At 36.9% G+C, this 24,888-nt stretch overlaps 1 protein-coding gene across 6 annotated transcripts in view; it reads left to right on the forward strand.

The window, feature by feature from the left end:
* Positions 1 to 24,888, forward strand: part of LOC120420149 (cyclic nucleotide-gated channel rod photoreceptor subunit alpha) — a 354,470-nt gene that overhangs the window by 140,889 nt on the left and 188,693 nt on the right. For all 6 annotated transcript variants that reach the window (XM_052710290.1, XM_052710291.1, XM_052710292.1 and 3 more), the window contains exon 3: positions 2,874 to 3,113. In XM_052710290.1, coding sequence (XP_052566250.1) covers positions 2,885 to 3,113 — 229 coding nt within the window. In that variant the 5' untranslated portion in view covers positions 2,874 to 2,884. The remainder of the gene's footprint in view (positions 1 to 2,873; positions 3,114 to 24,888) is intronic.

Here is a 24,888-nt window from a genome sequence, read left to right on the forward strand (position 1 = left end):
TTTAACATTGGTGACTTCCGGCAAAAACTGGCTGAGTTAAACAAATCAATTTGAAGATGAAATGTCTACAATTGGTATCCTCTTTATCTCATTATTGCGTTGACCAACTCGGTTCATATTTGAGGCTCGTTTCCTCAGAGTCAATGATGTTTTGTAAAAATTTGCTATCGCCCCTGTTCGCGTAAATGTCTCATATGAGCAATTCTCTCAGATTTCAGTCATTCGAATCCGGCTGAAACTTTTTTGGGTACCTTCGTTATGCCCAAAGAAACCATTTTGCATCATTAGTTTGTCCATATAATTTTTCATACAAATTTAGCAGTTGTCCATACAAAAATACAAATACATACAAAAATGATTTATGAAAATTCAAAAATTTGTATCTTTTGAAGGAATTTTTTGATCGATTTGGTATCTTGGGCAAAGTTGTTGGTAAAAAGCTGTCGGTAAAAAAAAATTGGTGATTTTTAATTTACGGTTTTGCAAAAAAACACTATTTTTTATATGTTTTAGGGGACATAAAATGCCAACGTTTCAGAAATTTCCAGATTATGCAAAAAATCTTGGACCGAGTTATAAATTTTTGAATCAATAGTATTTTTTTTTAAAAATTTAAATATTGGATCGTAAAATCATATTTACAATCAAAAAGTACTTTAGTGAAATTTTGATAAAGTGCACCGTTTTAGTGAACTTTTTTGAAAATTGTAGCAGTATTCCATTTTTTAATTGGTGCACATGTTTTCCCAATTTGAAAAAAAAAAAATATTTTTTTCTGGCAAAGCTGAGAAAATTCTTCATGTTTTGCTTTTTTGAACTTTGTTGTTTCCCGGGTTTACCCGAAAAATAATATTTCCCTTTTCCCGGGAAATTTGTAAATTTCCATATTGAACTAATAAGAAAAAATCAGGTTCATTTCAGGTGTATTTCAGATAATATTTATTGTAAAACGAGGTAACAATCATAGGGTTTCATTCTGTTTTTATATTTTTCCCAACTTGTAAGGTTAGTCTCAAGATTATTATTTTGAAAAAAGGAACTGGTCCATGCATGTTTGCTGGGAAATTTTTTTTTTCAATGGTTTTTTTTTAAATAGTGGCGTTGAAAATTATATTTAGCATTGTAGGGTGACTTTGTACAAAGTATTTGTTGTTAAAATCAGATTTAAAGTGTTCAAATTTTACACAATCACTAAGTTTGCTGATAAATTTTAAGAAGAAAAAAAAATCAATGTTTAAATTCACTTAACTTAGTTTTTTGTTTATTTGTATCCATGGAAACGCAGCAAACGTGCATCGATTGGCTTAAATCCAAAATGATCTAATCATGAGTTATTTACTAAAAGTAATTCATTGATTTAGCACGTAGTGTGCCATGATTATGTTTAAAAACAGATGCGATATAGCCTCACTTTAAATTAGGGTTTAGTTTCCTTTAATATTGTATGCCAAAGATAGTTAATTTCAACAATTTCAGAAATTCGATATTCTTTCCTTACAAAAACTGGAATATCTCAGCTCAGAACTGATGAAACTTCAAAGTTGCTTAGACAAAAATCTTCAGCGGAAAATTTCCTACAAGATGCAAGTATTCTTACAGATGAGGAATTTTTTGTGTCCAATACCGAGGGAAAAGATTGAAAAAAAGTATAGCAAAAACTCGTATTTTTCGACGTAAAAGCTACCGGGAAAGTGAAAACATGGTTTTAATTGGCCAAATCGATATATTTACTTGTTTATTGAACCACAGACCATCATTTTATAGTTTAGCCTACTTGAAATTTTAAGATTTTTCATTTTTCTAAGCAGATTTTGTGAAATTGTCGAAAAAAAATTTCAAAAAAATGCCCAGGGAACATGGTAAACGTGTTTTGCGAAAGTTTTCATGTATGAGAGAGTTGTTTCTAACATGATTATCTATCATTTGAGAAATGAGCACATTGATTTCCTCGACACTAACATTTTCTATGTGTTTTGAATAAAAGTATGCAAATGAAAAAGTGTCATGTAAAAATTAAAAAGACAAAAGACAAAGATAGGATGTGGTAGAATAAGCTAAATACTATCGGGAACAAGAGAAATATAGCTTTTCTTATTACAAAATAGCCACACTAACAGTGGAAAAAAATCTTTAAAAAACTTGAAGGATTGAAGAAGGAATATTAGGCATTGATCTTTACACTCCATATTTTATTTGATGCGGTTATGTTTTTATGATTGGAATTTCCGAAACTTTGTTTTGTGGTTACAAGAAACATCGAATTTAAGCGAGAAAAATTGACTAACATGCCAAAAACCACGAAACCACGGCCATTGTGGCCTGAGGCGGTACGCCAAAAAGTGCTATCTTTGCCTGAATTGCTGTCATTTCGTGGTCGTGCATCACTCCGTGGTTGTGTGATTCTATGTGTGAGTGTTTGTGTTTGCGGTACGATGATGTAGTGGTGTGAAATCCCCTTGTTCGGTCGGAAAAATGTTTTATTCAATCTTGAACATCGTGTTGAGGCAAACACCTGTTAATTGTGTGTGTGTGCATGTCTGGTGGGGTGGTCTTTGTGTGCTCCAATTTGGCCTCCCCCGGCCAAACCCTGGCACAGGTCTCTCGTTTGTTCCCCATAGCTCGGTTTGGCATGACATGGTACGCTGCCAAAAGGGATTATACTTTATTTGACAGCAATTTAATGCCTTAATGGGAGTGGCATTCTAAAATTGACATTTTGCCAGCGCCGAAAATTGGCCCTGTCAGAGTTCCTGTTGCTGGCGGCCGTCGAGGAGGTGGGGGAAATTTGGCCACATCTAATCTTGTTGAACCTGTTTGAATTTCAAATTCAACAATTTTAATTTATGTTTTTTCTCTTCTTGTATCAATTTCAGTTAGCGCCACAATGTCCACAGCCAAACGGCTGGTGCTATCGCTAAGAGGTCGCAAGGAATCTCAGAGCACCACCCAGGGCACCTCGTCCACCCGGCTAGTGTCCGCGAACAGCACCTCACCCGGCCACGAACTCGACGAGATCGCGGTGGTTTCCGGGAGCGCCGGGATCGCTGAATCGAGCCACGTGTCCTACGGCAGCCTCTCGCTCGGCCAAACCAATGGGCCACGCTACATACCAGGTAGGTTGGAAGGGAAATAATTTGCGAATTAGTTCAGAAATCTTTTCGTGCTAGTTCTGGTAACATGCACCAAAAGACCACGTTATCACCAAAGCTACTCTCATGCAGATCGCCTCGCAAGCCCGTTCTGTCTATCCCACAGTGCAAGATAAATTTAATCCCATTTGTGAACACTTCGTATAATGCCCCCCCGCAAACCTATTCATGTGCGAACAAACTTCCACTGATAATAAATTCGCTCGGACCGTTGGGAATTCTGTTTTTATTTTCTGCCTTCATTCACAAACCAAATAGAAAGAGAGCGAACGATATCTCTCTCCTAGCACACCCACACGTGTGGCTCGGTGGTTATCATTCTTCTGAACTCCACCCACACCTGTCCCGGTGGAGAAGTCACCGCATCATTCATCAACAATTGATTACCGGCATAATTTGGATTCCCACCGGATGCCAGAGGGGTTCTGACCTGGCAGTCAAGAGCACCAAAGAAATGCCACTTACTTATCTGGACCGATGGCGGCAATGGCTGGGGGTTGTCCGAAAGGTAATGTTTGTGCTCACTGGTGGGATTTATCAGGAATGACATTTGGAAGTACCTGGTTGAATGATCTTGATGAATTGAGGATGACTTCGACATAAATTCAAAATGGCAAAAATTTCAAAGAGGCAAATGCATGTTGGATTTTGCGCAGAACTTAAAACAAAGTGGTTCATTGAGCATGATTTGAAAATCTAAAGCCCACTGGGATTATGTAACATGTCACCATAAAAATTCAAATTACTTAACACCCACAGTAAAGAAATGCGGCAGAAGTTCATCAAGAATTTGCAACCCTAAATGATAGCTTTTTTCTTCTTCTCCTCTTCGACAAAATGCAATCAATCAGTTATAACATATCAAGAACGATTCGTAACAATACAAGTTTTATTTGATGGAACATTTAAAAAAGCGATATTTTAATGGCGTTTTTTGATGGTAAGATCCAATTTACACAGTTAGTTCAATGAGAACAAGATTGATTAATTAAAAAAAATCTGTATTCTCAACAATTCTTCCAAAAATCAGCATTTTTTTATCACAATTTTGATTTAGCTGAAACTTTGTGAGCTCTCAATAATTATAGTTCTAGATTGTCCGCATTTTTTTATTTTGCCATATCTACCCACAAAGTGCTATTAAAATTGTCTAAAACGATATCTTTAGACTGAGTTTTGTAATCATTTTCTTGTCTTCAGCAAAGTTGTAATTTGATGAGAACCATGCAGGTAGAGATATTTACACTCTTAATTTTATTTTATTGTTTCATATAAAGATTACTTCTCCCTCTTTCCTTTAAAAAATCTTTAAAAATCATGTATTGAAAAAAAGTACTATGGAGTGTAAACTATAAACAGAACAAAGTGAATAACATAAATTTTATTTTTTTGATCACCGAAAAAAAATTAAACTTAAGGACAAAAATCACTCTTTATTTTACTGTAGCACAACTGAAATACATTTTGAAGCACTCAAATTTTTGCAAATCATTCAATATTTTTTTCCTCTTTAACATTTTTACCAGTGCTGTTAAACGTTAATTAACGTTAACGCGTCCGTTAATCGTTAAAATTAACGTGAACGCGAACGGAGCCTACGTTGATCTTAACGAGAACGTGAACGGAGCACGTTAATTAACATCGTTAATTAACGTCGTTAATCAACGCGTTAATCCTTCTGAGGCCCCGACTTTGAGGGCCTGTATCTCCCAAACGGTAACATCTAGCGGGTTACTTCCAGTTGCATTTTACGGGCATTAACTGTGACTATGAGTTCCCGGTGAGGTTATTTGTCCAAAATTATCACCGGTTTCGGCAACCCGGAACATCCGTCAAGCATGTTTAAGGCTTTTGTCATTCAATCGACATTTGAGCCAATGTTATGAAACGTTGTTTGCAGTACATAGGTACACTGACTACCTTGGGTCAGTTCAGGGCATCTGTGGCCACTCCGGAACCGATTCCATGGTACCACGCAAATTGTTCCGATGATTGTGATGTTCAAAAGTCGACATGTTGCTTATCAAATTCAGTGAAATGAAAATCATTAATAATCTAATATCATGCCGGTGCCCTTTGACCCGATCGGACCAATCCGGAACCGGTTACCGGAGACCGGAGGAAGTGTAGTGAGTATAGGAAAAGTCCTTTCATACGACATATCAAACATCATGAAATTGAAAATTATAACCAATGAAGGCCAAACTGACGTCATCAGGGTTGATCCTTCCGGAATGGGCCATTGGAGGCCACAGTGCTTCCCCCTCCCCCCCCACCCTCTCGCTTCGCCTGCATCATAGATAAAGTGCCGACGCCTTATGAAGAATTTTATATAAGAATTTTATATTTAAGTTTGATATGTCGCATGGAAGGACTTTTCTTATACTCACTACACTTCCTCCGGTCTCCGGTAACCGGTTCCGGAGTGGTCCGATCGGGTCAAAGGACACCGGCATGATAATTAATGATTTTCATTTCACTGAATTTGATAAGCAACATGTCGACATTTGAATATCACAATCATCGGAACCATTTGCGTGGTACCATGGAATCGGTTCCGGAGTGGCCACAGATGACCTGAACTGACCCAAGGTAGTCAGTGCACCTATGTACTACAAATAACGTTTCATAACATTGACTCAAATGTCGATTGAATGACAAAAGCCTTAAAAAACATGCTTGACGGATGTTCCGGGTTGCCGAAACCGATGGTAACTTTGGACAAATAACCTCACCGGGAACTCATAGGTACAGTTAATGCCCGTAAAATGCAACTGGAAGTAACCCGCTAGATGTTACCGTTTGGGAGATACAGGCCCTCAAATTCGGGGCCTCAGAAGGATTAACGCGTTGATTAACGACGTTAATTAACGTGCTCCGTTCACGTTCTCGTTAAGATCAACGTAGGCTCCGTTCGCGTTCACGTTTAGGTTAACTTTTAACGATTCCGTTAAGTTAAACGTCGTTAATTCAAACGTTTAACAGCACTGATTTTTACATTTATAATACAAATTGATTTAAGATTTATTCAGCAAATTCATACAAAATTTGACTTCCATTGGAAATTAAATTCTATGTAATTAAAAAATAAAGATGTTAAATAATATTTTCAAAGCTTTTGTTTCTCAGCTCGGGTCGAAGGCAAGGAGATGGTTTCAAAAACTTAATTGATATATGAAAGCCTGCACCAGCGATGGAAGAATCATCATCAAAGGAAAATCTTTGAACGTTCATCAAGAGAAAAAATCCGAAGGGAGCATGTTCTCCTCTCTCGCGCACGAATTATCGGAAAAAGGAATCTAGAAAAATCATCATCTTGATTATTCGGCGGAACATCTTTTCCACTACTACACTTGCAAGTGTAACGTCACACGTCGAAAAATGACGCGTCACTATTTGTAGAGGGACCAATTCGTGTAAACAAAGCGAAATAAATAGTTTTAAGTGGTGCTGACAAGGAAATTCACAAAAAATCATCAACAGAATGATTTTCTTAGCGAAATTCGGGAGCGATTTTCTTTTGCTTGATGTGACTCCTCTCTCTCTTTCGCGGGTGAAGACAGCTCGCAAACGAAATTGATTTTCTGCGATTATTCCATCCATGGCCGGCACACACGGAAAAAAAAGAGTTCTCAAAATAGTGAACAAGCGTTCATGAAAATGGGAACCACGAACAAAGTGTTCAAATGCCATGGTACGTTTTTCAAAATCGTACCATGGGATTTGAACACTTTGTTCGTGGTTCCCATTTGCATGAACGCTTGTTCACGATTTTGGAAACTCTTTTTTCTCCGTGCACTTAGATTTTTTTAACGAATTCTGTAGTTGAAAAATCGGTAAAGTTTCGATCGGTAAACCATCTGTCAAAATGAACAAAATTTTACCAAATTTCGGTGCATCATCGAATTTCGGTAATTTTTTACCAAATTTGGTAATTTTCAGTTTGCCACACAATTCAGCAGTTGAAAACTCGGTAAACTTTACCGAATTACCGAATCAAGACTAACATTTCAAAAGGGTCAAATATTAAGTATTACGCCCTTTTAGTCCTGGCTTAAAAATTTTGAAAATATTTTTTTCGAAAGGATCGTAAAATTTCACGAATGTTTCATATTTTAACATTGCAAATCGGACCATTAGTTGCTGAGAAATCGACACTTGAAAATGGTGGGTTGTTTGGGTGAGACTTGGAAAACATCAATTTTCCTGTTTTTAAACACTTGCATGGCAATATCTCAGCAACTAAGGGTCGTTTCAACAAAGTTCATAATAGCAAAATATACCTAGAGAATTTTCTCAGATTTTCAAAAATATTTTTTTCAACAGTGGGCAAACATGTGCACTCATTTAAAAAAAATAAAATGCGACTATTTTCAAAAAAGTTACTTAAAAATGGCATTAACTCGAATACGCTGCACTTTATCAAAATTTCATGAAAATGAAGTTGAAAAATTTTTGTGACCCATATTTCGTTTCTTTGAAAAAAATCAGTTGATTAAAAAATTCATAACTCGGTCAAAGATTTTTTGCACAATCCGGAAATTTAAAAAAAGTGGGCATTTTATGTCCTCTTAAACATATCAAAAAATTAAAAAAAATAGTTTTTTTTTTGCAAATTAAGTTTTAGTGACAAAGAGTTAAATTAAAAATCACCAAAAAATTTTTTACCGTGTATAATTTTTTTTCAGTGTAGTCCATATCCATACCTACAACTTTGCCGGAGACACCAAATCGATCAAAAATTCCTTCAAAAGATACAGATTTTTGAATTTTCATACATCATTGTTGTATGGACAGCTGCCAAATTTGTATGGAAAATTTAATGGGCAAACTAATGATGCAAAATGGCTTTGTTGGGCATACCGAAGGCAACAAAAAAGTTTCAGTAGGATTAAAAAATACAAAAAAAAAATTGAATGACCGAAATCACCAGTTGTGTTGGTTCCAGCCGGGGTTTTGACCCCGATCTACTGCTTACGAGGCGAAAGCGTTACCACTGGGCTACGTGCCTAGATCAGATAAAGTCATGGTAGTATCATAAGCAGAATATCAATTAATTAATTTTTTTTCCTTAAGTTTTATGTCTTACCGATCTCTCCTAAAATTTAAAATTAAAAAATGAAATCTCTTAGACTTTTTCAACGTTTCCGAAAAAATAGCAACACTTCTAAATAAACTTTGGCCGTCTTGTGACATAGCTTGAAAGAGGCATTTTATATCATATGAAATTTGAAAAAAATCATTGTTGAAAAATGAAATTTTCTTTAAGAAAACTATTTAAATCGACTGTAAACTATTCATGATTTTAATCGAATAACGTTTATTTTTGTTAAAATATGGCAAATTAGAGGTTTTTAGATGTTTTGAATTTTGAAACAAAACATCAAAAATATACACAACATTTTAGTTAATATTTTTGATTTTGTTTGGCAGAAGTAAAACTGTAACAATGTATAATACATTTTGTGATACTTTTAAAAAAATATAAAAATGATAATTTTGCTTGAAATTTAGCATTTAAGCGTAGAACTGCAACAATGGTGCAAAAAGACTTTGATGTTTTTACTGTTTTTTTCCGAACAAAGTATAGGAATTTTAGAAAAAGTTTTCTTAAAATGTACACCGATATCTGGTGACTAAACATCAAAATTGGTCAAAAATGTAACGTGAAAACTATACGTAGAACGGCACTACACTGTCCATGTTCGCAAAAATGTCCATGAAGTCAAAACAGCAAGTTGAAAAAATTGCAAAGCAAGCCCTGTGGCTACTTGTTAGTTTTTCACAAAACTGTATTTTTTTCCAGATTACTAGAACAAAGAACTATTTTTTTGGTTTTTCTGAAAGAGCACACGATTTTGTTCTAAACTGGACCAATAACTCAAAAGGTGATGGAAATGCGAATGGGACTTTTATGCGAACAGATGTGGAGAAGCTAGAGTTTTTTTTTTAAGTTAAACGAAGCTTCAAACATATTAATAGGAATTAGGTAAGCAGGTTCATAATGCTTATCAATTTTTTTTATTAAGTTAGAATCAGCAAATGGGATGGAAACACGACCACGTTCTCAACGTGCCAAACTACTAATGTTAGAATGAGGTTATCTGGCAGCCACACACAGAGTGCGAGAAACCTTCTTCCGCAAAGGAAAACTGCTCGTTAGAACCATATCACATCATCACAGGGCCATAGCCATTCATTGGCCAGCTGCTGGGACGTGTGTGTGTGTGTGTGTGTGTGTGTGTGTGTGTGTGTGTGTGTGTGTGTGTGTGTGTGTGTGTGTGTGTGTGTGTGTGTGTGTGTGTGTGTGTGTGTGTGTGTGTGTGTGTGTGTGTGTGTGTGTGTGTGTGTGTGTGTGTGTGTGTGTGTGGGATGTGGCCATTTCCGGCACCGAAATTCGATCGACGCAGAGACACAAAAACGGTTAACGCCACAACGTGACGTGTCGTTCCGTCAGTTCCAGTGGCCATTCTAGGCAGGCAGGCAGACAGTGTTGCCAACCCGACGACCTCAACGACCTAGCGACGATGACGCATTCGGGGTCCAATTACATGAGGCTTAGTGCAAAAAGCAACGGCACGTTTGATGGTTTGAGATAAATTAATCGAAACTAATTTGAAAAGAGTGGCCATGGCGGGATTTAAAACGCACCATTTGGGGTGCGTTGGTAATTGTTGCACCATTACGGCTGGCGGCCTGCAGTGATTAAAATAATAAATGATTTTGCATTCTGATTCTGGATAAGCCAATGGGAGGCACTACAAATTCATCAGCACCAATGAGTTTCCCACATACATTGAGGAATCGATTGAACATTATTTAAATTCGAAAACATGGTTTCAATCCTATTTAAATCACGTAATCATTTTATGAAACACAATCCGTTTTTTCTGTTCAAGATTGATGATAATGGTTTGCAATATCTGGATGTATAAATGTTACTTTTCAAATTTGTTCAACCTTCACAAATCTAAAAACAGTACTGATTCAATTATGAGATTATTTAGCTTGCGAAAGCTAATAAACCTCACTGTACCACTCAGTTACCAGTGAGGGCACTCTAAGAGTATCGGGACCGATTTCACAATGGCTACATTTGACCTTGATCAATACGTGAGACATTTAATATTACATGCTGAAAAGGTTTTGTTTCCCAAACTTTTACTTTTTTTTAGAGCGTCAAATTTCTCGGGGTTACAAATTTCCCGGGAAACGGGAAATTTTCAGCCAATTTCCCGGGAAATCCCGGGAATTCCCGGGAAATTTTAAATTTATTGAAAATTGTTATGATCTTGGTTTTAATTGATATTATGCAATAAAATTGTATAGGGGTCATTCCATCTGAAGCGGAACAGCATTTGAAAATTACCCTCTCCGATCCTGCTCAAATTTGGCAGAGCTGTTGATACTATCAAAACATGCAAGAATCCCGAAATTCATCCAAATCGGACCACCCCCTCCATTTTTGTACATCCCCAAAAAATCGACTTTTTGGCGATTTTTGGCCAAACCTCCTAGTTTCAAACGGCGATAGCTCAGGAACCACAAATCTCAGAATGTCGGTCTTAGACTCAATTTTGAAGGAAATTGGACGTAGAATCCATTTCCGTGATCAAAATGTTGATTAATTTATTTTTTCTACCTGTATTGTGCAATTGAAAACTTTAAACGGCCGTATCTCAAAACACCCCAAGTTATTTTTTTTATTTGACCTCACCATCGTGTTTCCCGGCCAATTTTACATAAGAATCACCTATCGACAGAAATGAATATGTTTCGTTCCAGAGATATCGAATTTTAAAGTTTTGTGTTTTCGAGATTACCTGCATCAGCTTCATTTGCCGCATCTGCTAGAAGCACACAGGCGGGCTGATCAATAACTGCTACCTGGCCATTTATTGAAATAATATTTCATCATAAATAATCTTCATCAAATTGAGCAAAAATTAACTGTATAATACTGTAGGAAACTGAAGTTTAATCGCAAATGTTTATCTGCTCAAAAAAAATTAATGAAGTGAATTTCTGTGTTAACCCACTGGACAGAGCAATGACGACACACAGTAAAGGGCAGAATTGGATTCCGACGGAGCGAGAGGAAAATGCAATTCTCGGATTAGTTTTCAAAAAGCCGTAAGAGCCATTGTTAAACAAAGTCCTTTTTGCATCGGTATTCGACCTACTTACGAAAAACCAATATCAAAATGCTCGAGATTGTTCATCTACACGTCCTTCAAGTGCCCCAAACTTAAAATAAATGAAATTTTGTTTCATTTTCTAGAAAAACGAAAATTAGTGTCAGAGGTCACAATGGCTCTTACGGCTTTTTAAAAACTCACCCGAGAATTAATCTTGTTAGTAACACTGAAAAATAAGTGCACGATACATTATTGAGTAAACATATGAATTAAAATGAATAAAATTTGTTGATACGTTGTACTCTAGTGAAGGACGATCACAAAGAGTAGGAAAAGGATTTCTGGAATGTATAAAACTGAAAAATGTAAGAAAATCACAAAGTTTGATCTGCTGCAAAGCGGCTAATTCTCCAAATTTAGTTGCGATGATTTCGACACCGTCCGAACAACAGTGTTTTTTTTCATCTATCATTCTTGGATTCTTGGAACACAATACGGCTGCTGTCCTCACGTATAAGGATTTTTTTAATTAAATGTACCTTGACCAAAATCATATTTTAATGAAATGGAGCTGGCTCACTATATAAAAATTGATTGATTATGATCAATCTAAACCATAAATCAGAATTATGGTAAAGTGTCAATAATAAACTATAATAATAATAATAATAAAGCAGGTTTTGGGGTTTTTGCTGAATGGCACTATTTTGCTCCACTTCATTAATTTTTTTGAGCAGATAAACATTTGCGATTAAACTTCAGTTTCCTACAGTATTATACAGTTAATTTTTGCTCAAATTGATGAAGATTATTTATGATGAAATATTATTTCAATAAATGACCAGGTAGCAGTTATTGATCAGCCCGCCTGTGTGCTTCTAGCAGATGCGGCGAATGAAGCTGATGCAGGTAATCTCGAAAACACAAAACTTTAAAATTCGATATCTCTGGAACGAAACATATTCATTTCTGTCGATAGGTGATTCTTATGTAAAATTGGCCGGAGAACACGATGGTGAGGTCAAATAAAAAAAATAACTTGGGGTGTTTTGAGATACGGCCGTTTAATGTTTTCAATTGCGCAATACAGGTAGAAAAAATAAATTAATCAACATTATGATCACGGAAATGGATTCTACGTCCGATTTCCTTCAAAATTGAGCCCAAGAACGACCTTCTGAGATTTGTGGTTCCTGAGCTATCGCCTTTTGAAACTAGGAGGTTTGGCCAAAAATCGCCAAAAAGTCAATTTTTTGGGGAGGTACAAAAATGGAGGGGGTGGTCCGATTTGGATGAAATTCGGGATTCTTGCATGTTTTGATAGTATCAACAGCTCAGCCAAATTTGAGCAGGATCGGAGAGGGTAATTTTCAAATTTGCACTTTTTCGTGCACAGTTGAGATGGAATGACCCATAGGACATCAACATTAATGGTTTAAAAACTGCTTGACTGCATGTAAAAAATCATTCAACTACTAGAAAATGTATTTTGGCATTTTTTATGAAAAATTTTAAACTTGCCTCTGTAACCAGTTTATTGAAATGAGAAAAAAACATGCAGAAATTATGTTTTTCATGACAAATACTGGTTTCAGCTCTTGAACAAATGGCAAATCTTTTCAGTGTTGGTTTTACTCTAAACAACCAAATGTTTTCAAATATTTGAAGCAAGCTTTGCATATATTTTTGCATTTTTTTTAGAACAAACAATAAGAAGGTATGTTTCAATGATTTTTTTTGTATTATTATGCAACATGAAAATGTATACTTCCGCTTGAATTTCGGGAATTCCCGGGAAATTTACAATTTTCCCGGGAAACGTGAAATATTTTTTTTCGGGAAATCCCGGGAATTCCTGGGACGCTCTACTTTTTTTTACAGATCTGAGGTTCCATAATTTGAAGTTTGTTAAAATATTAAAACTATTTGTGCAACTCTTTACAACAAAACCTCGACTCCAGGCGAGCTTCGAAATAAAAATTCACCTAGAATCAGAAGGAAGAACTCTTAAAATTTAAGAAAATTTTAGGGTTGGAAGTTTTACTTGTTTTATGTGGGTAATTCTCCGCCAACTCACACAGCAGTTGTTCCGACCCCTCTTCGATTTGCGAGAAACTTTGTCCTAAGGGGTAACTTTTGTCCCTGATCACGGATCCGAGGTTCATTTTTTGATGTCTCTTGACGGAGGGGCGGTACGACCCCTTGCATTTTTGAACATGCGAAAAAAGAGGTGTTTTTCAATAATTTGCAGCCTGAAACGGTGATGAGATAGAAATTCGATGTCAAAGAGACTTTTATGTAAAATTAGACGCCCGATTTAATGGCGTACTCAGAATTTCGAAAAAACGTATTTTTTATCGAAAAAAATACTAAAAAAGTTTTAGAAATTCTCCCATTTTCCGTTACTCGACTGTAAAATTTTTTGGAACATGTTATTTTACATTTAAAACAAAAATTTCATTTTAAAATTTCGTGTTTTTTCTAACTTTGCAGGGTTATTTTTCAGAGTGTAACAATGTTCTACAAATTTGTAGAGCAGACAATTAAAAAAATATATATATATAAACATAAGGGGTTTGCTTATAAATATCACGAGTTATCGCGATTTTACGAAAAAAAAGTTTTGAATACATACTCATTTAACTTATAATTCCATTTAAAGACTGTTTTTTGGAATTTGTAAAAATGTTGTGTGTAACTTGTAGCAAAACTTAATTTTTTCAGCAGTTGGATAAATGTACGACTCGTGCTAAAAAAATATCTTTTTGTGCCTTGTTGCATAAACTACTATACTACTGTATATTTTAATATTGATTCACAAAGATTTCATTTATATTTTTGAAGTATATTAATATTTGAAAACGAGTTTCGCTGTAGGGTAGAGTAGTCATCAATGAGACACGGGGAACAATGATAAAATGGCTCTCAGAAGTCGTAGTTTCAACCAATCAGGCTCATATTTTGGGGAAAGGTGTGTCTACTGAATACACGTCTGCCATATTAGTGGCTTTGGTTATGGACGCTCCTTTAAAAAGTTATTCATAAATGTTTGATTCTGGGGTGTAAAAGTAAATTATGGACAAAAAATTCTTTTTCGCTAGTAGGCTGCCATTTACACCAAAACTAATATTTCTTCAAATTTCTTTCGACGTTCCATAGGGATTGAGTTGGGCTACAATGTCCTTTCATTAGATTTGGCCAAAATTTTGAATATACCCAGAACCCAGGGCTGTCTCATTGTTCCCCACTCATTTCAGCCCATGGGTAACAATGAGACACATTGATTTTTCTTCGATAAACTTTTCAAAATCGATGTAAATCTTTCAAAACATGTATTAAAAGTGATTTTTGGCATATTTATAGAGTTTAAACTTCATTTAACCAAAAATACAAAGTTATTTGGTATTAATATATGGATTTTACAAAATTTAAATACTTTTTAGTGTAACTTTTGTTAATAAAATTTTCATGTTGGCAAAATTGCCCTGAAATGTTCAAGGCAAGTCACCTGCAATGGAACAATACAAAACATGATGTTTTACTTGAAAAATGTTGATTTTCGTAGAGTGTCTCATTGTTCCCCAGCTGTCTCATTGTTCATGCCAACTGCGTCTACAATGAGACAGTTGAATAACTCTGGCTGTAGATGTCAGATCGATCTCATATTTAGGTCAATATTAGAACACATTAAAAGAAAGAAAATGCAACAAAAAGCGCATTAAAACACGCTGATAAAAAAATTAGAAAAATTGTTGAAAGTTGAAAACCAAAAGTGTCTCATTGATGACTACCCTACCCTAATCCATGATTCCACAGTTCCAATCTTCAATTCTCTACAACAGTTTTATAGAGAATTTTCTGAACTTAAAAAAAGCAATATGTACTTCCAGAAATGCTCACTCACGGTTACTATTTTCAAAAATCAAAAAACCATTTTACAAAAAATAGGTTGAATATTTTTTTTCTATTTTTTCAAAAAAATATTACTCCGTGGCAGAATTTCGTTTGTGAAAAAAAGTTAATAAAAATATCAGCAAATTCAACAATACCTACAACTTTGCCGAAGACACCAAATTGATCAGAAAATTCATTCAAAAGTTCTAAATTGAACTTGTTTGTTCCTCACCAAAAACCGCTTGTCTTTATTTCCAAAATATTTATAATTTAGATGAAAATCGTGGCGCAGGGGTAGCGGCTTCGGCTGCCGATCCCGATGATGCTATGAGACGCGGGTTCGATTCCCGCCTTATCCACTGAGCTTCTATCGGATGGTGAAGTAAAACGTCGGTCCCGGTTTCTCCTGTCTCGTCAGAGGCGCTGGAGCAGAAATCCCACGTTAGAGGAAGGCCATGCCCCGGGGGGCGTAGTGCCAATAGTTTCGTTTTTTCGTTTCGAAAATTATTTCCATATCTTTTGTTTGGCCCATTTTTGGTTAGGAAGGCACCAATCATATAGGTGGATTAAGTTTGTTTGGTTTTTGTGGATTTTGTGAAAACTTTAACTTAAACTAGAGAGTTACCAAACTAATTCAAAATGTTGAAATGAACTTTTTCTCGTGTCGATAAAAAATAAATGGCAATGAGTCTTATTAAAAAAAATGAAATTCGTTTTAGCAATATTTTCTTTAAATGCCTTTATACTTTTATTTTGAAGATTTGCAAATCAAGGTAGACTGTTTACATCCACAATGGCTCGCAACTTATTAATTGAAGATGATTCGTGTCGAGTCGCACTTTCAGACAAAAGTTTCCCAATCCCCATCATAAACGTTAAACTCCGCGGTTTCGTCATTCATTACGGTAGCAATTACATTCATTACCATCGCAATATGCAATAAGTTAATCACTTTCCTCCACCTCCCCCGCCATGTTTGCAAAACTTTTCCTCCTAGTTTAAGCGGATTCCAGCTGGCGGAGGTGCACTCGCTAGTCGTAGTGCAAAACGACCCACTTCACCGCAATCGTAATAACGTCAGACGACGACGACAACGACGCCCGTCACCCGTCAGTGCGAGTCCTTGGCGTTGGCGTGTCGGCATCATCCGGTGGCACGTGAAATGACAACTTTGTGTACAAAATTAACTACCGCGTCCTCGACGGCGTCACCGTCGTTGGTGACGGCATTTTCTAGAGAGGTTGAGAGCTCGAGGGCCAAATCCAATGATCATTATACAAATTTAATTTCTAGCCATTTTCGTTTTAGTGCAGTTTTTATCGCTTCAAACCAAACAGTATTTACACAGGGCGAGTGGCGGAAATGGGGTGTTTCCGCACGGCCAACCCCCGCTTTTTCCTGGTTTGGGGACAGTCATCAAGTTGTTCCGTAACATGTCTGGAGGTAGGATAAAATCATGGAAATGGACGTAAAGTCTGGAATCACCTGAATATGTCTAAAGGTTTTTGAATTATCACTGACTGTTCGGCAGTCATTTAAAATTTCGGAAAACAAATTTTCCTTTGGGGGTTTCCAAATCGAGGTTGAAATTGGTCAAGGCAGTCTCTGAAGTATTCAAAATTACATATAATCTTTTATCATGTTCTTTTCAAATACCCTAAAATGTAATGCCCCAAAGTTAAAAAAAACTCGAATGTGAAACGTCCTGATCCGATATGTGCAGAATCCTTGCGCTCCCTGTCAAGGAAGGTGTAATTATGCAAATTTAATGAATTTCACGTCGCCTCTGACATCCGAGGAGGGCTCCGGTGTCCCACCCACCGGAGAACTAGTGGGTGTGTCTCGGGTATCACATTCCTCCATCATCTGTGAGCATTTGTGTGTGCATGTGTGTGAGCACTTGTTTTGTGCGATTGCAAGGACATACACGTGCACGAGGCCCGCGATGAAAACGATTCCTGAGGTGCCAACCGCAGTTAACCTGCTTTTCCCGGTGGCATGCTACCGATATGGGGTGGTGGCCGTGGCGGTGGTTTGGCGCCAGATATGTCGTCTTATGACCACCACACGTGCGGTACGGTACCTGAGTCAGTTTGTGTCATGAAGGCCCGGCCCAGTAATTTTATGGCTGCGGTTGTGGTACTTATGAGTTTGCTAATTAAAACTGTACTCGGTTGAGAAGGCATGCGATGCTGAATTAGTAGTAGTTGAAGGACTTTAGAGAAGTGTGGAAATCCTCTTTCCATATGCAAAGCAAAGAGATTAGTTGGTACTAGAGAATCGAGTTAAGCTTCAAAAGTTTTTTTATTTATTTAACAAATTGTATTCCTCGAGCCATCCTTCCAAAAACGTTGTTTTTGATTTCAAGTTTCGCCGGTAACAGTCAATATAAGCACATAATGATAAATCAAGAAAATTTAAACCTGCATTATCAAATCAAGACTAACATTTTAAAATGACCAGACATTCCATATTACACCCTTTTGAAATGTTAGTCTTGATTTTAAATTTTTGAAAATATTGTTTTCGAAAATATCGGAAAATTTCACGAATATTTCATTGTTCCACATTGTATATCGGACCATCAGTTGCTGAGATATCGTCGTTAAAAAATGGTGGTTTGTTTAAATGAGACTTCGAAAACATCAATTTTTCTGTTTTTAAACCTTTACGTGGCAATAGCTTAGCAACTAAGGGTCGTTTCAACAAAGTTAAAAAAAAAAACAAAATATAGAGAATTTTCTCAGCTCTTCAATTTTTTTTTTTTTCAAAATGAACAAACATGTGCATCAAGGTAAAATATTGCAAAACTGCGACTTTTTTCACAAAAAATACCTAAAAATGGCGTTAACTTGAAAACGGTGCACTTTATCAAAATTTCACTAGAATACTTTTTGGTTGAAAATTTGATTTTGCATCGAAAAATGAAGTTGAAAAATGTATGCAACCAATATTTTGATTGTTTCAAAAAATCAGTATTGATTAAAAAATTCATAACTCGGTCAACGATTTTTTGCATAACCTGGAAATTTCTGAGAAGTTAACATTTGATGTCCCCAAAAACATATCAAAAATTAAAAAAAAAATTGTATTTTCGCAAATCAAGTTTTAGTGACAGAAAGTTTAATAAAAAATCACCAATTTTTTTTTACCGTGTATCATTTTCATTTTTTTCAGTTTAGTCATTATCCATACCCACAACATGGCCGAAGACACCAAATCGATCAAAAAATTCGTACGAAAGATACAGATTTTTGAATTTACATAGGGGAAATATGCCCATTTTAATCACTCTAAGCCGTTCGACCAATTCTCATCACTTTTGCCGTTTTCCGCTATTAAATCAACATTTAAAGATGTATCAAAAATAGAAAGTTGCTTGCTCACTTTTATTTGAGCTATTTATTACTTTGGAACAGTCAAAAACATTTTATGACAGCTGTAATTCATGATCAAAGTGCTGATAGGCCGATAATAGAAATAGGCTGAGAAAGGGTATAGTTCCCCTACGTCATTTTTGAATGGACAGATGCCAAATTTGTAAGGAAAATGATGTGGACAAACTAATGATGCAAAATGGTTTCTTTAGGCATACCGAAAGCACTTTAAATTTTTCAATCGGATTAAAAAATACCAAAAAATTATTTAACGAAATTTGAGGGAATCGCTCAGTTGCATTTGAGGCATGAATATTCTGGCGTGATAATTGTAGTTGTTTAGAGCTGATAGTTTAATATTTTCACGTCACTGTCCGTAGTAAAAAAAACTTCAGATTGTTCCATTAGTTTTTGAGTTTTAGCCACTCAAATATGAAGAAACAATATTTTTTCAAAACCCGATACTACTTACTTTTCCTGTCATTCTTGAACGACGAAATAGCTTACTTTTCTGTACCAAAAATAGCAGAATCGAATAGCAACACTTTTCAAAAAAAAAAATGCTGAAAAGTTTAACTTTTCAGCACTTGTTTCGCAAAAGTAACACTTTTCGCCTTTTTTTATTTAATCGATTTATTGACAAAATACATGAAAATTTGACTTTAAATTTCACTTAATGGATGTTTTCGGAACTGCAAAACATGTTGCATGAAACTCGTTGCAAAACTTGATTTTTTCAGCACTCTTCGTATTTGTACAACTCGTGTTGAAAAAATCCACTTTTTGCAACTTGATGCATAAACTACTATTTGGATCTCTTCGAAAAGAAAATTTTGAAAGAAAAAAATGTAAATCAATACTAACGTTTTTGAAGGGAAAGCTCCCGATAAAGTGTTTGAGCTAAATATAATAAGGCCGATCAAAATATTTTGCATCGTTTCTCTACTCTCCTTTAAAATTGGTCCGTCAAATCAGAGGGCAAAACAAAACGCAATTCCGTTGTGAATGCACTTACTTTTCCTGTCATTCTTGAACGAGGAAACGGCCTACTTGTCGCTACCAAAAATATCAGAATGGAAAATTAATACCTTTTAGTACCATTGCTGAAAAGTTCAACTTTGCATCACTGAAATGGGTGCTAAATAGTTGAACTTTTCCGTATCAATAAGTATAATTTTTCCATATTTTTTGAGAACGGAGAATTTAATTTAAACATGAATGTTTGACATAAATTTACATTCAAAGAGCGTGTTTCGGAATTGCAAAAAATGTTAGAAGCAACTCGCCGCAAAAAAAAAAAAATAACCGCCAACTGTTATTGGGATGATCGGATTAGTTGTTAAAATATTAAAAAAATAATAACAGAGATTTGTTCGAAGAATAACTAAAATTGTGATTAGTCTGTTATTACAATAACAATCCAATAACAAAAAAAATCATAACGACGAATAACAAATCTTGTTATTAATAACATAAAATGTTACTGGCCTAGTCAGGGCTTGCGAAATTTCGACTTTGTTTGTGATAGCTGACAGAACACACCAATCGTCTTCACCATGACAACCTGATTATTACATTATGCTTTCGAAGGAATGAGTGCTCCGCAAAGTCACTCACACAATCATTGACTTCCCTCCAGGAAAAAAATCGCCTAGAGAGCGGTCTAGAGAACCTGAGAGAGAAACGTCGTCACTCAGTGCAGCGCTTGAATTACTTGTCAAAATTGAGTTCCTTCGTTTAAAAGCACATGAGCGGGAAAGAGACGGGAGAGCGAGTTTTGTTTTGTTTGAGTGCCATGTCATTTCTCTTTGAAGGTTCTCTAGTTGTCTCGTTCGGACGGCTGCTCATTTTTCGTTCGTTTCGTCTTCGTGTTTAAGTTCATCGACCGTCGCCAAGTAATGGCGGTCATGATAGGCGTTGTGTCAGCGATCAAATATCGTTTTGGGAAATGATCGCTGACAGAAAGTACTATCTAATATCGAGCAGTCCCGTCCAGTGATAGATCCCTTTTCAAGCATTGGGCCTAGTATTTTCAAATATCATAAAAAATGTTATTTAAAAGTTATTTCCGTCTGCTCGGGATCCTGCATCCAGAGTCGGAGTTGTCTTAAAATTATGGATTCAAAGTCGCTTAAAGGTACACGACTCTGCAGCCCTGACAAGTACAGAGGAGTTATGCCAACTGCAGGTTTATTTGCAAATTGCAAATAAACCAAAACAATAACTTTTTTTGCTATCGAGACATACCAGTTCCGCACAAAATAACAAATCTTGTTACTCCTTCATGATTTTTTCTGTGTTATTGGTTTGTTATTGCAATAACAACATCATTGCAGTTAAAGTTATTCTTCGAACAAATCTTTGTTATTGATTTTTGTTATTTTAACAACTAATCCGATCATCCCAATAACATATTCCGATCTTCTCACAATATCAAAAACTGACCTTCCCATTTCCGTCTGCTCGGGTATAAATCTTTGAAAATCTGAATCTCTTAAAGAAAGAGCTTGTTTTTTTTTGTTTCAGTATATTTATTAGGGTGGGTACGTTTTTCAAAAAGTTCTCGGATCAAGTTTTAGTATGGTTCCCCTTGTAGGGCATGCCCATAGGGACTTTCATGCCAAATATCATCTCATTTGGTTGTAAACTGGCTGCGCGCATCAGGGCTAAAGTTTACATGAGAATTACTATGGGAAATTGGAACTTTTTGCTCAAACGCTCCTACAGGTCTGGGAAAATCACGCGCCAACTTCTGGTATGGTCAGGCCTATGGGGAATGGTCTGGAGAACACTTTTCCCGAAGAGACATATGGATTCGTTGTCCCTAGACCTGGCGCATCGGCAAACAATCCGATGTCTCTGGGATCAACGGTTTTCCCTCAAAAAGCATCAAACTTTCCTTAGCATGCTATGAAAGCTTGATGAACACCACGACGCCATACGTCAGACAGCTACCACGTGGTTGAAATATTTGCAAAAAAATACAAATGTGCTATGCAAAGATTTTGAATTCGACTAAATAATATCAGGATTACTCGAAATGATCATTTTCTAGTTAAAAGAAGGTTTGCAATTAAATATTCCAGCCATTTCCCACCCACGTGGTAGCTGTCTGACATATGGCGTCGCGGTGTTCATCAAGCTTTCATAGCATGCTAAGGAAAATTTGATGCTTTTTGAGGGAAAACCGTTGATTCCGGAGACATCGGATTGTTTGCCGATGCGCCAGGTCTAGGGACAACGAATCCATATGTCTCTTTGGGAAAAGTGTTCTCCAGACCATTTTCCATATGCTTGACCATACCAGAAGTTGGCGCGTGATTTTCCCAGACCTGTAGGAGCGTTTGAACAAAAAGTTCCAATTTCCCATAGTAATTCTCATGTAAACTTTAGCCCTGATGCGCGCAGCCAGTTTACAACCAAATGAGATGATATTTGGCATGAAAGTCCCTATGGGCATGCCCTACAAGGGGAACCATACTAAAACTTGATCCGAGAACTTTTTGAAAAACGTACCCACCCTGATATTTATATTTGGAAGCTCGTCAAATTTCACAACTCGACATTTTTAAGCTCAGTAAGCGCTTCAGTTTCATCAAAGTTTGATAGATATTAGATCCCTGAACATGTTCAAATGGACAAAATTGAATTTGAATGAATTCTCTGCTAATAAGTGCTAATAAGTGCTGGACGATAGTTTAAAGATACCTTGAATCTATTCTAATCTAATCTAACCTAATCTAACCATAGCGCAGCCAACCTTTCGGAAGTATTCTGGAGAATGTCGGGGTGATTACTTCCAACATCTTGCATTTCTAAACGGCCAGGCCAACTGCGTAAAGTTAACCGCAAAGACGATTCGTTGGATTGGTTTGGGATTGAGCACCGAGGTTTACACAGCAATACAATTCTGAATCTACAGTGGGGATCTCCCGCTCACGTTCCTGTTTGTTTGTAGAAGAAACTGGCCAAAAAGTTGCGTTTCTCTAAGTCAGGAAACAAATCCTCAAAATATGAAGACGATTGCATCATCACCCCCTCAACCGAGCTATAAATAGCTCCCTCGTTTAACATTAACCAACCTCCCCCCTCAACACCAGGTTTGCGGTTTTGCACGTGCCACAGGTTGTTCCGGGTTGGGGAGTTGAATCTCTCACCGGGAGTGCTGCCGGCTGGTGGGAGCGGCCGTGTACTATCACGTTGACAGCGAGCAATAAGCAACAGCGACACGCGACACCTTGGAGGGGGGTGAAAATACCACCTGCCGACTCAACTACACCCAGGTGCTGACAGGGTGGTGTTGAATTTTTGCTCTCCTGACAGTATGGCCTCGCCGCCCCCACGTGTGTCACGGCACTAAACGGCAACACGCTGCTGCCGTTGCTTCCTCTTTTGTAGACTGAGGTGTGGCATGTGGGGAAGCACATGTGCAGTCATTTGCATAAAGCACGGAATGCTACCAGGCTTTGTAAGTCATTTCTTAAGGATCAGTACCTTCTGTTTAGTGCCGGCAGGTTGGAGCAGTTTTCCGCTGGGATAGGCTTTGACATGGAAGGAACAGCTCGGACCTGGTGTAGAGTGCGCTTTAGTGACGGTAACAGTGGTAACTAATCAGTGTTATGTTATTGAAAATAATATAAATTTGATGCTTCCTTATGATAAACTAAAAAATAACTGATAATTTTGGTCCAACGATATAAAATTTGATAGGAAGATTGTAGAACAACGAGAACTTGTTTGCTCAATTTTCGAATGACGTCATATGTGGCCAAAATGCATTGTAATAAAAAAGAATGCAAAAGCATTCTATTTCTGTCTTTAATATTTTTAGAATTTTGTACTGGTACCCAAAACCGCTACCCAGGGTAAAAAGAAGCCAGTAAACAATCTCCGCTCGATCGTATAACCCAATTTCCCCGGCGCACGTCCCGGGGAGATGAAATTATCAATCATCTTCCCCCCGAAGGAGCATCGTCGGTCGAGTGTCACCCACCACCACCGCCCACCAGGACAGCAAACATCAGGCCAAGACTTCTTTTGCTAGCCAGGGTGGGTGGGGTCGGTTGAAACATTATTCACTGGCGAGGAAATTATTTCAATTACACATCAGCAGTCGGCCAGCAAACTCGCAAAAGGTCGCAACACCGTCCAGCACTGCGGAACTTGGCCACGGTCAGCTGCTGATGCTGGGAAAAGTTGTGGCAGGAAGGTACCGGAGGTGGTAGGAGGCTACCGGGAAAGTAATTAAGAATTTTCCACTCAATGCTCGAGATGCCAGAGCTCTCTTTTTTACCGATGTTGTTGTTGTTGTTAAAGCGCAGGTTTGTGGAAATATTTTGCCGTTAGGGTGGTGAAATAAAATGCATGTCACAATTATGCATTTTATAATTTTTTAAGGTCAAGAATTTGGTCACATTAATGCAAAAGTGTTAAATGTTTTTATTGGTTCATGACCTTCCATGCCTTATCGTCAGCAATTTAAATCAAAACCATTCTTATGGGTTCCACCCTAACCACGAAAACATGAGCTACACTTCTCACAATGTTCTGTTCAACGTTCAGTTGAGAGTGAAAAATCGTTCAAATGGCCTCTGCATGCGCAAAATTTTGTACATATTTGTTGAATATCACCGTAAACGGATGGAATGAAATGGAAATGCGGAGTGGTGGGAAAGAGTTTCCACCCCACCACATCTTGAGTGGAGGAGTTTGCCATTATTTATACATGTGTGAGTGTGTGTGGTGTGCTAGTAGGGGAAAGATGTATGTTACGAAAATAAACTCGCAGGAAATGAGAAATATTTCAAATGCTGAACCGGTTCCACCAGTCCAAACGCGTTTCTGATGAACTTATTTTTAGTGCAGGTGTGCGCGGACTCTCTCCGGTAATTGGAGTTTTAATTGCATATTATATTCAGCATATTTAACGGAGGTACACTCCGGGGAAGAATTTCACATGGTGTGGCCACTTTTGCTGTGGGAAAAAGTGCTGCATTATTGGGAACTTGAACGGTTGCCCAGAATTTTGTGGGGTTTTAAGCTTGAAATTGATCTATTAAAACGTCGTGTTTTCATTCACTAGAATTCCATTCGTCAATAAGCCTTTTTTTGTTCAAATCTTCAAAAATTTAAATTTCGAATCTTCAAATTTTCAAATCTTCAAATCATCAAATCTTCAAATCTTCAAATCTCTTGAAGGAATTTTTTGATCGATTTGGTGTCTTCGGCAAAGTTGCAGGTATGGATAAGGACTACATTGAAAAAAATGATACACGGTAAAAAAAATTGGTGATTTCTAATTTCACTTTTTGTCACTAAAACTCGATTTGC

This window comes from Culex pipiens, chromosome 3 (genome assembly GCF_016801865.2).
Source record: "Culex pipiens pallens isolate TS chromosome 3, TS_CPP_V2, whole genome shotgun sequence".
NCBI classification, from domain to species: Eukaryota; Metazoa; Arthropoda; class Insecta; order Diptera; family Culicidae; genus Culex; species Culex pipiens.